This window comes from Centrocercus urophasianus, unplaced genomic scaffold, assembly GCF_019232065.1.
Source record: "Centrocercus urophasianus isolate 14NV4802_14NV808 unplaced genomic scaffold, USGS_Curo_1.0 seq_11, whole genome shotgun sequence".
Classification (NCBI taxonomy): Eukaryota; Metazoa; Chordata; class Aves; order Galliformes; family Phasianidae; genus Centrocercus; species Centrocercus urophasianus.
Window position 1 is genome coordinate 18489221 of NW_024884253.1, and position 13396 is coordinate 18502616.

The following is a 13396-nucleotide window of genomic DNA, read 5'->3' on the forward strand; positions in this document are numbered from 1 at the left end:
TTGCCATTTACATGTAATTTATCTTTTACACTGTGCTACTGAAGTGATTGCTTTATTATTTGTGTCTTCTGGAGGCACAAAGAAAGAGCCAAAGAATTAGTGCCAGTAACAATTACTCATTCTCATTTTTCACTTTAATTCAGCCCATACAGCCATGGCAAAAAGTAAGACAAGAAAAGATCATTCACTGAATGCACTCCTGTAGATTCCAGAGCCACTGAGCCACCAGAAGTGACAAACTTAAGTGTGCAGAGTATTTTATTAAATATTAGCCTTTTCACTCAGTTGCACTGCACAGATGTAACTAATTCACCTTCACACACCATTTTTTTAAAGATGAAATTCAAACAATATCTGTTATTTACATTGCTAAAGAGAAATTAGATTCCAAAGGAAAGAGCACAGCACAACTAAGGATTATGTACACATAGCGAGCTCAGACATTCATGTTTGGCCAAGGTCAAGAAAACAGCAGTTTGAAAAGATATGCTCAACCCCAAAAGGTACCAGCTTCATTAATCAAAAATTAGAAATACTATTACCCTGATTTTTTTCTGATATTGCTTTCTTTTAGGATCACTGTAGCTTAAAACCAAAACTGCATTTAATTCTGTAACTGTTAGCTGATGTTAACATTTAATAAAAGTGTTCAATATTCTGATGCAGCTGAGACTTGTGCTTATATATTAGATTATGCATAGTCTTCTAGCACCGTTAAAGACATAGCTATAATGTACAGACAATAATGCAAAGGAAGGCCAAAATCCACTTCAAAGATACCAAGGATCAGCACGGATATCAAGACTTCTCTAAGCTCATTCACCGTGAGTGAGAAAAGTCGAGAGAGGTAGTGCTAGACTTCAGTGCAACAAATACACAAAATTAAGAAAAAAATAATAACAAAAGCAAAACAAACATCATGTTACAATGGAATTATTTTTCTAAAGTTACTCTACACTTTGTGAAATTGTAAAAATGAAAATCCTTGAAATCAATAGAAAATTGAGAGAATGGTTACAGTTGAGTTCATATTTTTAAAACGGAATTCTTTCTCTGTTATGTACTTAATTACCACACTCTTTAATGGTGAAAAGAAAATCAGCAAACTGTTGATTAAGGTAGGCTTGACTTGCTACAGTTAAGGAACTTTCCTCTTCCTTTTTTCTCTTCACCAAACAAATAAGCTTTCCCTGAGAAAAGAATACCAAAGTGCACGTCCCATTGCTAAGCGGCTCATGAGTGCTCCTGCAACTCAGTACAGACTCTACAGAAACAAGGCTAGTGTTTAAGAAAAAAAAGTTTTCAATATATATATTTAATACAGCAACATCAGAAACAGTTCACCACAACTCAGTGGTTGTCTTGATATGTTAGAGAAAAGAAAATTGGAAAAGGGGAGGGAAAACAGAGAGGAGGGAGAGCAAGAACAAGGATTAAGTCTCAAAAAACACACAGCAGTCACAGTGCTGCTGCACATGCCTTGAATGTTTTACTAGCATTGAAACTAGTTATGTTAGTGGGAAACCCACAAAACCAAGGTTCTGAGATGAACAGAACTGTACAGTTTCAGTTTTCTGATGAAGGACAGTTCTGCAAAGGTAATGGTGAGAGACAAAAGATGCCCCTCTTTTCCAGTGCTAGCTAGGGGAGCATGTAGATGCTAAAGCCCATTGCAGCAATAACAGGTAGAAACATAGCACACCTGCCATATGTAGGCCAGGATATTAACTAATAATGTCAATACTCTTCAGGAACTTCTTACACAAACTCTGCATGCAGGCAGTAAGGACAGTACCAAACTCCTCCCTCACCCTCAAGAGGGAGGTTATAAGAGAAAAGGTCCCTCACTACAAGAAAGACTTTGAGGCCCTGGAGCTTGTTCAGAGAAGGGCAACAGAGCTGAGAAGGACCTGGAGCACAGGACTTATGAGGAGCGGCTGAGGGAGCTGGGATTGTGCAGTCTGGAGAAGAGGAGGCTCAGAGCCCCCAGGAACAGCACATCAACTACATCACTGGGTAAGCTGTTCCAGCCTCACTACCCCCATCGTAAAAGACTTTACCAAATATTCTTGATTTCCACAGCCCTGAGTAAAGATTGAACAAATTTTTTAAGTCAACTGGGCGCTACAGTTACTCAGTACTCAGAAACAATCAAAATCAGAGGCTGCTTTACAGTGCTGTATCCTAAGTGTTCAGGTGGCAGAAAAAAAGCTGCAACAATCAGGAAATGGCTGTTTTTCAGTCTGATTAAAAGAAATGTAGCCGACTTCACGTTACACTGTCACGTTTTAAATTGCAATAAACTGTCATTCATGTTCTCAGTATCAACCACTCATAATTCAGTAATTAGTGAAGACCTATTTGTAAAAGACACATGAAAGAGATGTACATGAATTTTCATTATTTAATGTCTGCTGCCCTTTGCAGTTTCTTAGCTAGCTTATGCCCGATTCTTCCTCTCTCTTCTTCCTCCCTCTCATTTTGGTCTCTTTTTTCTCTCTGTTCACACCTTGGCATCCCAAATTGCAGTCCCAAGTGACAGACTCTAGGCTGCCAGCTCATCCTGGCACTCTCTCCAAGAACGGAAGCAAAGGGACACTGGATCATTTCCATTTCACTGCCACTGGTAATGCAATAGGAAAAAAATCCCGTATGTCAGACACACGTGTATATATTCCACTAAAAATATATATTCAGAAAACCTGCATCTCAAAATCCAAGTGGTCTCAACAATCTTGTTTGCAGTTCTCTCTCAGAATAAAACATACTTCTCAACCCATTACAGTTAGTGGAAAACACTGTATTTTTTCTTTTCTGAGAGGAAACAATTGAGAAAATAGAAAATGAAACCTCAAAACAAGTATGTATTTTTGAAAGGAGAAGGGAAAAGGAGGGAAGAAGGATATATTTTATCTGCCTGCTGGCCTGGAAAATGGATGCTGCTGTTGTGCAACTCTGCAGCTGCTCACTCTCTCAATTTGTTGTTTTCATTCTGTTTTTTATGATTTCATCTCATATCCTTACAGTTAATCTGAAGAGGGTTCAGGCAGCTTCATTCACAAGTCTTGCACTAAATCATGACCTTGCAGATACCAGGAACCAACTCTCTTGTTTTTATACGGCTCTGATAGAAGCAGAAAAATAAATTGACTCATGAAACATGCAAACAAATTTTCTTTCAACATTTTCAAAATTTTTTGCATAAAAAAATATTTTTGAGGAGATCTTATCTTTCAGTAATGGAACAAATGAAAAAATATAGGAGATGAGAAAGAGTTGCATTATCCTAACCTTGCAGTAGGAAGATGTACGGTTTGTTTCCAACTTCAAGAGAGCTATCAAAGGATTGTGAATAGCTAGATATATACAAAAGAGGTTCATGTATGAAGCAACATGTCTAGAATGTCACAAGATTTAAGATTTAAATCACTGATGTCAGATCTGAAAAATGACTAAAATAGCATTAAAACTCATTTTACCAAGGGCAAAAATAAAAAATTATTGTGCAGCTCAAATATATTGACGTCACCTGAAGATCTAACAGTTCAGACAAAGAAAATGACACAATAAAAAGCTTTAGATCAGCATTAACATTTCCTGTTCCCCAGCTTTTATTAACAGGATGTTATACACAGTTTAATAGGACGTTACAAACACTTGCTTTGGCTTAAGCAGAGGAATGAAATCAGCCATTTCACTGACTGATAGCATGCTGCAAAATGACTGAAAGAAGAATATGTCTTTTCAGACTATTCTTTTGCTATTAAGGAAACCAAACTTAATGAACGATAGGTAGTATAGGTCTTGAGGACAATAGAGTACATGAATGCTTTTGCTTAAAATGAAATAAAAAGGGTCTTTTTGTGTAATCCAGAATTAACGTGAAATTGGATCACACAAATCAAAGAACTGCAGTGCATACAGCCATAAATGCACCATCTGTGCACAGCAGACCTCAGAACGGAACTTCTGAGTCTGTGGATTATATGGAGTAATATTTTGCATTTCTTTGATTCACATCATTTGGTAGTTTTCAGAGTCCAGCATTATACTACATCAGAATCCAAACTCAGCTCACAAGATTAAGTCTATGAAAACCAGTACATACGGTTACTTCTTAACCACCCTTAGCATAAAATCTCCATGCAATTCAAATTATGTCAGTGTCACCTCAAACAACATCAAATATGATATAGCTAAGTAAGTAAATTAACACTGTGCCTGCTGCCACTGCCTTCTCCATAGATTCACTGCATAGAAAGCAGTAAAAACACTGTAAGGTAGATTATAAATACTGGATATGGTGTAGAAAAAAATTTAATAATGAAAAACTGTTCTGCGGGTGTGAAGTACAACCTGCTGCTGAATCGTTTATGACTTCTCTCTTCCTCTGCAGTACATCCAATATGAGAAAAACATCCTTGGAGAATGTGCAATCTGAAATCATTCCAGCTTTCTTTAAGGCAACAAATTCCAGATCAATCAAAGAGGATCTACATTCAAGTATCTATGTGTGTGAGCAGTTTAGGATCTATCAATTGTAAACAGAACAGTTGCAACATCCAGAGAACAGTCAGACGAGCAGTTCAAACAATATTATTTTAATAAAGCATAATACTAGTAAAGAAAACAGGAAAAAAAATCTATTGAGTACTACTCAATACTAAAAAGCAAAAGGAATGAGATAGAAATGGTTTGACATTCCTGAGATTCTGAGATTCCATCAGAAGAGAGGTGGCCAGCAGGGACAGGGAGGTGATTGTCCCCCTCTACTCTGCTCTTGTGAGGCCCCATCTGGAGTACTGCGTCCAGGTCTGGAGCCCCCAGTACTAAAAAGACAGGAAGCTGTTGGAGAGGATCCAGAGGAGAGCCACAAAGATGATAAGGGGACTGGAGCACCTCCCCTATGAAGACGAGCTGAGGGAGCTGGGCTTGTTCAGCCTGGAGAAAAGAAGGCTGCGGGGTGACCTCATTGCAGCCTTTCAGTACCTAAAGGGAGCCTACAAACGGGAGGGGAGTCAATTCTTTGAAAGGGTAGATAACAGCAGGACAAGGGGAAATGGTTTAAAGTTGAGGGAGGGAAGATTTAGGTTGGATGTCAGGGGAAATTCTTTACAGAGAGAGCGGTGAGGTGCTGGAACAGGCTGCCCAGAGTGGTTGTGGATGCCCCATCCCTGGAGGTGTTCAAGGACAGGTTGGATGGGGCCCTGGGCAGCCTGGTCTAGTATTAAATGGGGAGGTTGGTGGCCCTGCCTGTGGCAGGGGGGTTGGAGATTCATGATCCTTGACATCCCTTCCAACCCTGGCCATTCTGTGATTCTGTGATTCTGAGAATGAACAGTGCCTTTTACTCCGTGATGAAGTTCTCTCCAGATAACCAACTGTACTGGTTTTGGCTGGAATAATTTTTTTCATAGTAGCTCATACGGTGATGTATTTTGGATTTGTGCCCAGAATAGCACTGATAACACATTGCTGTTTTAGCTGTTGCTGAGCAGCACTTGCACAACACTAAGGACTTTTCAGGTTCTCACACTGCCCAGCTAGCGAGGAGGAAGGGGAAGGACACAAGAAGCCTAGAGGGGACACAGCCAAGGGAGCTGACCCAAACTGGTAAAAAAGGATATCTCATACCATATGACATCTTGCTTAGCGGGGGGAAAAAAAAGGTGGGGGTATGGAAGAAGTGGGAACATTCATCTTCCAAAGTAACGATTACGTGTAACTGGAGCCTTGCTCTCCTGGAAACAGCTGAACATCTGAATGCCGATGGGGAACAATGAATGAATTACTCCTTTTGCTCTTCTTGCACACACAGCTTTTGTTTACCTATTGAACTGCCCTTAACTTAACCCACAAGTTCTCTTGCTTTTACCCTTCATATTCTCTTCCCCATCTCACCAGCAGGAAATGAGTAGCTGGTGGTGCTGAGCTGCCTACCAGGGCAAACCCACAGCACTCAGCTCAGACATACAGCGCTTGGTATAAAGAACTGCAAAGCAATGATCGCCGCAACAGAAAAGGAAGCTGATCAAAAAGGTTTTAAAAAAAAAACACAAAACCTAAATTTGACATTTCTATTCATAAAAACTACAAAGCATGGAGTTTTTGAGGTACTTTTTTATTGTAAGTGGTTTACTTGTTTTTTTTGTACTTGTTTTTTAAACTCTTGAAATTACTTTTGGTGCAATATCTCACGTGTTTGGGGCATAAATAAAATAGAGACAATATTGTTCTTACTTTCTACCTCCTGTTATTTACACTGTGCAACGTAAACAGGAAAAAAAAAAAACAACATTGCTGAACACTTCTTGCTTTTTGGCAGTTTCCCTGTTATCATTTTAATTCTGCCACATTATTCTCATGGATTTAATTTCCCCAGAGGAATGACCTATCATATTAGAGTAGCCAGATTTCTTCATGGACTTAAGAATTTTAAGAAGCCTGTCATGACAGTCTCCCATATAACATATTTTTTACTTTCTGGTTCTTTCACTTAATGTGAAAATAAATACATAACATGAAGCATTCAGAAACTAAGGCTCATAGTCTGTAAGACTTTAGGAATAAAGTTGAATATAATTTCTTGATGGCAACTGTAAGTTTCAAATTAATAACATGAGTTTTCTTAACTTGATCAATAATAAAGATCATCATATATTTATGTTCACCTCTTAACAGCCACTGAATGCAGTGAAATTGTAAGCCTTCCCAGAACTACTGCTGAGAATAGCACTGGGTCACAGCATACATAGGTTGAATAGATGGCCTATCCTTATGTTTGAAATCTAGGATAGTCTCTCTCAGAGGTGCTAATGTTTCCCTTTTACAGCCCATCCGACCAATCAGCCTTTGATGACTGGGCATCCTTTTCGACATCTCCACCAAAGGTAACGTGAGGTAAATGAGGCTAGAAAATTATTCTGAAGACCCTTTAACCTTCAAGAGCAAGTAATACATATAAATATACTCTAAGCATGCTTGCACATGTTAGTTAGGGAACACTAGTATTAGTAACTAAACAAAACAGAAAGTGCTCAGATAGAGCACTCTGTTCAGCAGTGTTGATAATGATCAGCAGAATGATTCTGGCTTCAGGCATGAAATCCAAATTCTTCTCCTGTTAAACATTATAGTGTCCATGTTTATCATATTTATAATACTCTGGTTAGAGTAAATGCATAGTATGTATCTGAATTATATATTTGTATCTCTACGTTTCCATCTCTGGATGCACAGAATATAAAAATATTTTCAGTTATTATTGACGAGATTAATAAGAAAGCTGTTAGTTGGTTTGTATCATGCCTTTATCATTCCATTTCCCCAGCAAAATTGCAGAATTAAGGAGAAAGAAAAAAAAAAAAAAAGGGAAAAAAAAGAGACACTTCTTAGCATGAAGTTAAGCTGCCAGGTCTAGTACCGAATTTTCACAGAGATCATGCATATAAAGGAGGAGCACTTGGAGCCACTAAATGGATCCATCAGCTGAAATCAGAGCAAAGGGCAATAGGCAGAGTAAGTGAAACAAAAAAGATTTAGATTAATTACAATCAATTTGTCTTCAGATAAGGTTTAAAAATAGGAAATAAAATATGGTAGAATTCAAGAGGTGAGGGGAAAATGATTTTAATTATATTGGCTGTAAAAGATAATATAACTATCTAACTTGTTTCAAGCTTAGGGTATAAATATTGTTGAAAAGGTTACAGCTAGGCAGGAAGAGGAAGGCTGCCAGACGATGCTGCTCTTGCTGCCAAATACCAAGGCAGGTGGAGGCCTCTGGAGAGAGAGGATATCATTTCCATGGAAACAGATGAGCAAACTCTCTTCTTTCCCTCCTTAACATTTTTCAATTCCTATTCTATCTTGTTTAGAAGGAAATTAAATTTATTTAATTAAACAGTTTTTACTTTTGTGTTCCAGTAAAGTGCAGTTGCAGAGCTTGAGAGCCTCAGAGTGACTTTTCGCATAATCGCATTAAGAAAGAGGGAAGGAAATTCTATCTCCATCTCCTGGCAAGTTTGGGTCCCAATACATCAGTGTTAAAAGAGCCATAGTTTCAACCACTGCTGAGTAACACTAAGATAAACAAGCGAAAAAAAACACCTTATTCTAATAACAAGAACTCAACAAGAAACTGAGGAACCATGAAAAGACTCAAATTATCACACAAAGTTCTCACCATCATCTACTAACATGCTTTGCTGAGCCTTGTTTTAGATTACAAACATTCTGTTACCAAGTGAGCAGCCAAAAACACTCAGGTACAGCACCACCTCTATGATTCAACAAATCTCCAAGCACATGGACAAGTTCTGTCACACTGCAACTGTTATTTTCCATGCATTCTTCTTATGAGTGAAGAACACACATTGTGACCATTTGAACACAGTAAGCGGCTCCTCAGCTGCTTCTTGTGAGGGTTGTTTCAATAAACCCCTTATCTATTTCATAGTATACAGGATAAGATAAAGCTCAAAAAAAATAAAAAAATTAAATTCGTAGCATAAATTCAACAGATCTTTTCAGTGTAAGTATTAAATACTTTCTTACCTGTCTGATGTTGTGTCACTTGTTACTTGATGCTTTGCTCCAGAACCATTCTTAATCGAGTCTTGCCTGGTGAGTCCTTGAGATCTGTTTTTGTCCAAAACTTGTGTGGATATGTCACCTGGGGGTCCTTGGTACTGCAAATGCTCTTGGAGCTTTGCTTTTTTCTCTTGAGGTGCCTCCTCGTTCCGCAGACCTCTAATACCTTCTTGGTCAGGCTTCTGTGGTGCGTTTGATCCACTGTTATAGAACCAGGCTCCTGATTTTGTGAGGATTTCTTGTTGTTTTCGGCACAAGTTACATACCCACATTACCTGTTCAGACATATTTAAATGGAAAATCTGGTTAGTTTGCAAATAGTGTAGAAAAATTTTCTTCAAACTTACATCAACAGATTACTGTCATTTCCAAAGGTATAAATAATCCTTTTCTAACTTTATTATAATTACAATAGCTTATCTACAGCACAATGTCCGTACAATGTTTGAAGAAATTGTTTTAAATATACATATAAACATACCAAAAAAAAAACCTTTTATACTATCTTTGCTTTGTTGTTACAATGCAAGAGAATGCCAGAGAACGAGACATATACTAAAAAAGCATCTACCCACTGGCATTTCAACGGCAGTAAATGTGAAATTTGAAAATAAAGTCTAACGCTTGAAGATAGCAGAAAAAAAGGAAGGGATAAAAAATTCATTAAACACTTTTCTTATTTATTAAGCTACTTTCTTATTAACTCAGAGTAAAACACTTTGGAATAAATCCTCTGCTTGTTTGTAACAAGTAATTTTTTAATCCTCCAAATGTTCTGCTGCAGTCTGCTTTTTATATTTATATGAATCAGCTGATTTCAAGATTGACTTTATTTTCTAAGCTGTTGTAAATTAAAACAATTTTATAAATAAAATAACACAGTATATACAGTGCTGAGTCTCTCCATAGCTAAGAATTAGCTTCCGCTGTACACTTTAAGTTATTAAAATGATTCTAACTACCTAGTTGTGAGACAGTAATGAGATTTTTAATATTCTAAAATCCATTTGCAGTGCTCACCTTAAGACACATGACAGTGCATATAACTGACAATGCCAATTACTTTTTAAGTCAATTTCACATTTAATTCTTACATTACAATAAAATATATCACGATGCAATGAATAAAATGTAATAGGCAACTTATTAATTTAATGGCATATTGAGATTGGTTATGATACTATCTTAAAGTTTTGATTATATACACATAAATTAATTCACCTCATTTTTAGAATCACAGAATCATTTGTGTTGGAAGGGTCTTTTAAAGGTCATCTAGTCCAACATCCCTGCAGTGGACACCTACAGTGAGATCAGGTTGCTCAGAGCCTGGTCCAGCCAGATCTTGAATGTCTGATAGAGGAGGTTGCCACGACCTTGGTGTAAGACCTTGCTCTTAGCTCTGTTGAACCTCATGAGGTTCACCTAAGCCCACTGCACAAGCCTGTCCAGGTTGCTCTGGATGGCACCCTGTCCCTCAAGCACACTGACTACACCACACAGCCTGGTGTCATCTACAAGCTTGCTGAGGATGCACTCAATCCCACTGTTGATTTCACTGATAAAGATAAGAAAGAGCCTAAGTCCCAGTACAGACCCCTCAGGGACACCACTCATCACTGATCTCCATCCAGACATGGAGCCATTGATCACTTTAGCACTTCACTCCTTAATTTCCATTTTTCTTTATTCTTGACTCTTCTGTTCTTTATTTATTTTTGTCTTACTTTTACTACATATTCCTTCAATGTCTACACTCAGCCCTCAATGTAGTTATCATTTCTCCAGTTCTAAGCCAATACTGAACTGTTTCTTTTTCAAATGCTCACAAAAGGACTTTCAGTGGCTTAATTTAATGCTCTTCATTATTCTTTTAAATGCTAGATGGTTGAATTACATTGAAAATTTAGCTTCTGCCTCCATAATACATCTGGTTCTGCCCACCACAAAAGGGTTCAGAATCTGTAAGCTGTATCTTACTTTCATTCTCCAGTAAGTTAATTAATAGAAAATGTGGGCCATGCTGTCTTGCCAAGACTCATCAAAAATGTTTTTGGTGAGAGCTCTTACTCAAATTCACTGATTTCCTCATCCCAATCTGCTATGCTAGGAGCAGTGTACTTGCCAGTGTAATGGTGGCAATATGCCCCATCCTGGCAAGTATCTCTCTTTTATAGCTCTGATACTCCACTTTTGAGAACTCAAGTCAGCTTATTTCAATGAAGCAGAACAAGTTATCTAAGCACTGACAGGGTAAAAAAATCAAGGCTCCCTGAGCAGCTGCTTGTCTGAAGCGGTCTAGATTTGCCTTGAAGGTCAACACCATGCATGCTTCAGGCCTGGCCATCAGTCAAATATAATGTCAGAACAGGTCTATTTTACTTTTGTGAATTGCTAATTAGGAAGAAGACAAAATCTCCAAAGTTAATCTTCCACACTGAAGACAGAAGAATTTTTGCCCTCTTTAATAAGTTACAAGTAAAAGCCTTTAGCATTTATGCATGTTTTTCTCACTGTTGAAATAAGCTGTAAAATTTCCATCTAGGTACTAGTGTAATGAAAGGACCTGATCCAAAAGTATAAAAATATATTACAACTTCAATCACTACCGGTCAAAATCCCCCCAAAATTTTATTAATTTCCTTCTATTAGTAGATATTGAAATGTTACAAAAACTAAACACCACAGTCTAAACACTTAAGCAACCACGTCCTCATTTGTCAGTCACATTTTCTCCCAGGACAACACACTCTAAGATGACCAGTATTACCATCCTGTACTCAACAAAATGATAGCTCTTTCTGAATGAACAGAATTTAATAGCTCTTCTTCTAAAAGAAGAATCACAAGAGTCCTTCTATCTTTCCTAGGACACACAAAATGTAGTGACCCGCTCCAATATAAATCTCAGCTGCTACCAATCTGGGTAGCTGATGATGTATATCAGAGCAGAGCAATGCAATTGCTGGGGCCATGAGACCAGCATGAAACAAGCAAATGTTTTATGAGAAAAGTTCAAACAAGCCCAGGCTATGTAAAAGCTATTGCCTATCTTGGTTGTACATGTCATTATTGCAGGTAACTTTGCTTAAGATATCTGATACTTTAATGTTCATCTTTAAAGCCTGGAAGCTATTTTTCATTGATTGTCAGTGGCACTTTATGAAAGACACTATGTTATATGCCAGCCCTACTGAAGTCAAACTGGCTCTTGCTGTTTCCACCATTCAATATTTCTTATGGAATACTGAAGTAATTTGGTCAGACCTACAGGAAATAACAGGAGCACTTAAGCTGAAAGCACTTCATGAAACATAATGAACATTTTCAAAAATGAAACTTTACTTAAGGCATTCATATCGGGAAAAAAAAAATAAATAGAACATTGCTTTATTTGGAAAAGACCTCTAAGATCATCTAGTCCAACTGTCCATCTACCACCAGTATTGCCCACGAGACCATGTTCCTGAGTAATACATCTAGCCTTTCCTTAAACACCTCCAGGGATGGTGACTCCACCACCTCCCTGAACAGCCTGTGTCAATGCCTAACCCACTTCTTCCCAAACCAGCTGTAGGCAGAGATGTCCCCTGTCCCAGTCTACCCAACACATCTCCACAACATTGCATTCTGCTGCTTGGCTTGCACTAATGACCTCTCTGAAGCCCTCTGGTGCAGAGTGGTGTCTCATGCTGCACAATGGGCCTGGTTTTGGGAGCATGCTCCCACTCTGGACCTGATGAGACAACTCTCTTCTGCACATCTCTGGGATGGTGCTGCAGCTACATGCAGAGCAGGGTGTGCTGCTGGATGCACACAGGCACAAAGCTTACTCTGATCCTGCTGCTTTATGATGCTGAGCTTCCTCACTTGCTTCTCACTCTTCTACACACTGATGCACACTTCTGTGCTGTTGACCCAGGCAGATACAGTTTTAGCTTCAAATAATTACAAAGAACAAGCAAAATGGCAATCGTCAAGCTCAGAAATGTATGTATTGTCAATGCTCACTATGAAATTTCAATTCTGCACCACTGGCAACAAACTTCTCCAGTCTATCCGAGAGCGTAGGAGTATTTCCGCCATGTAAGGAACATCAGTAATTTACAGGGCAGGCCTCTCAACTATGTCAGTAGGAGCAGAGAGAACAAGGTGGCACCTGCTGTGTGGGAATTCTCCTTCCGCCAGCAGGACTCACTGAGGCAGCTGCCCCACAGCAGCTCCCAGGCCTGCAGAGACATCCTGCCCTGAACAAGGCCCAGATGGAGTTTTGCGTGGCTGGGCCAGACGCACAGCAAGAAAGGGAGCTCCATGAGTGGATCTTGTGCTAAAGCTCACATTTTGACAGTTCTGCAAGGGAGAACCACAAAAGCCTTACCTCTGAAACAGCAATTTAAAAAAGGTTAATCCTTTCCTCACAAACTTTGCATGCTGAAGCAGGCACACTGCCTGCTACACCCATTTCCAGTACTCCACCACCACTCTGAAGAACTCAGAAGTCTAAATCACAAACACTTTTTGTGCACAAGCATCATCTTGTTCTGCACAAGTTGCATCTTAGAGCCTCAATCCTCAATGCCAGAACAGGTCCAATTTTAAAAGGAAAACATGGAGCAAAGTGTGCTCTACAACAGCTCTGACAGACAGACATTAAGTAACACTTTAGAGACTGGAGTGCCTGCAATGCTGACACACATTTCAATACGAAAGGCTGACCCACCACCTAGTGCCTGGGATAAGAATTGCTGAATCTCTTTTCAAATACATTTCTCCCGGTGCAAAAATAATCACACAAAATATGTCT

At 38.7% G+C, this 13396-nt stretch overlaps 1 protein-coding gene across 22 annotated transcripts in view; it reads right to left on the minus strand.

The window, feature by feature from the left end:
- The window catches only part of RIMS2 (regulating synaptic membrane exocytosis 2), a 437579-nt gene that overhangs the window by 311989 nt on the left and 112194 nt on the right, over positions 1 to 13396 (minus strand). For all 22 annotated transcript variants that reach the window (XM_042839685.1, XM_042839666.1, XM_042839675.1 and 19 more), the window contains one exon: positions 8557 to 8867. In XM_042839685.1, the coding sequence (XP_042695619.1) occupies positions 8557 to 8867 (311 nt within the window). The remainder of the gene's footprint in view (positions 1 to 8556; positions 8868 to 13396) is intronic.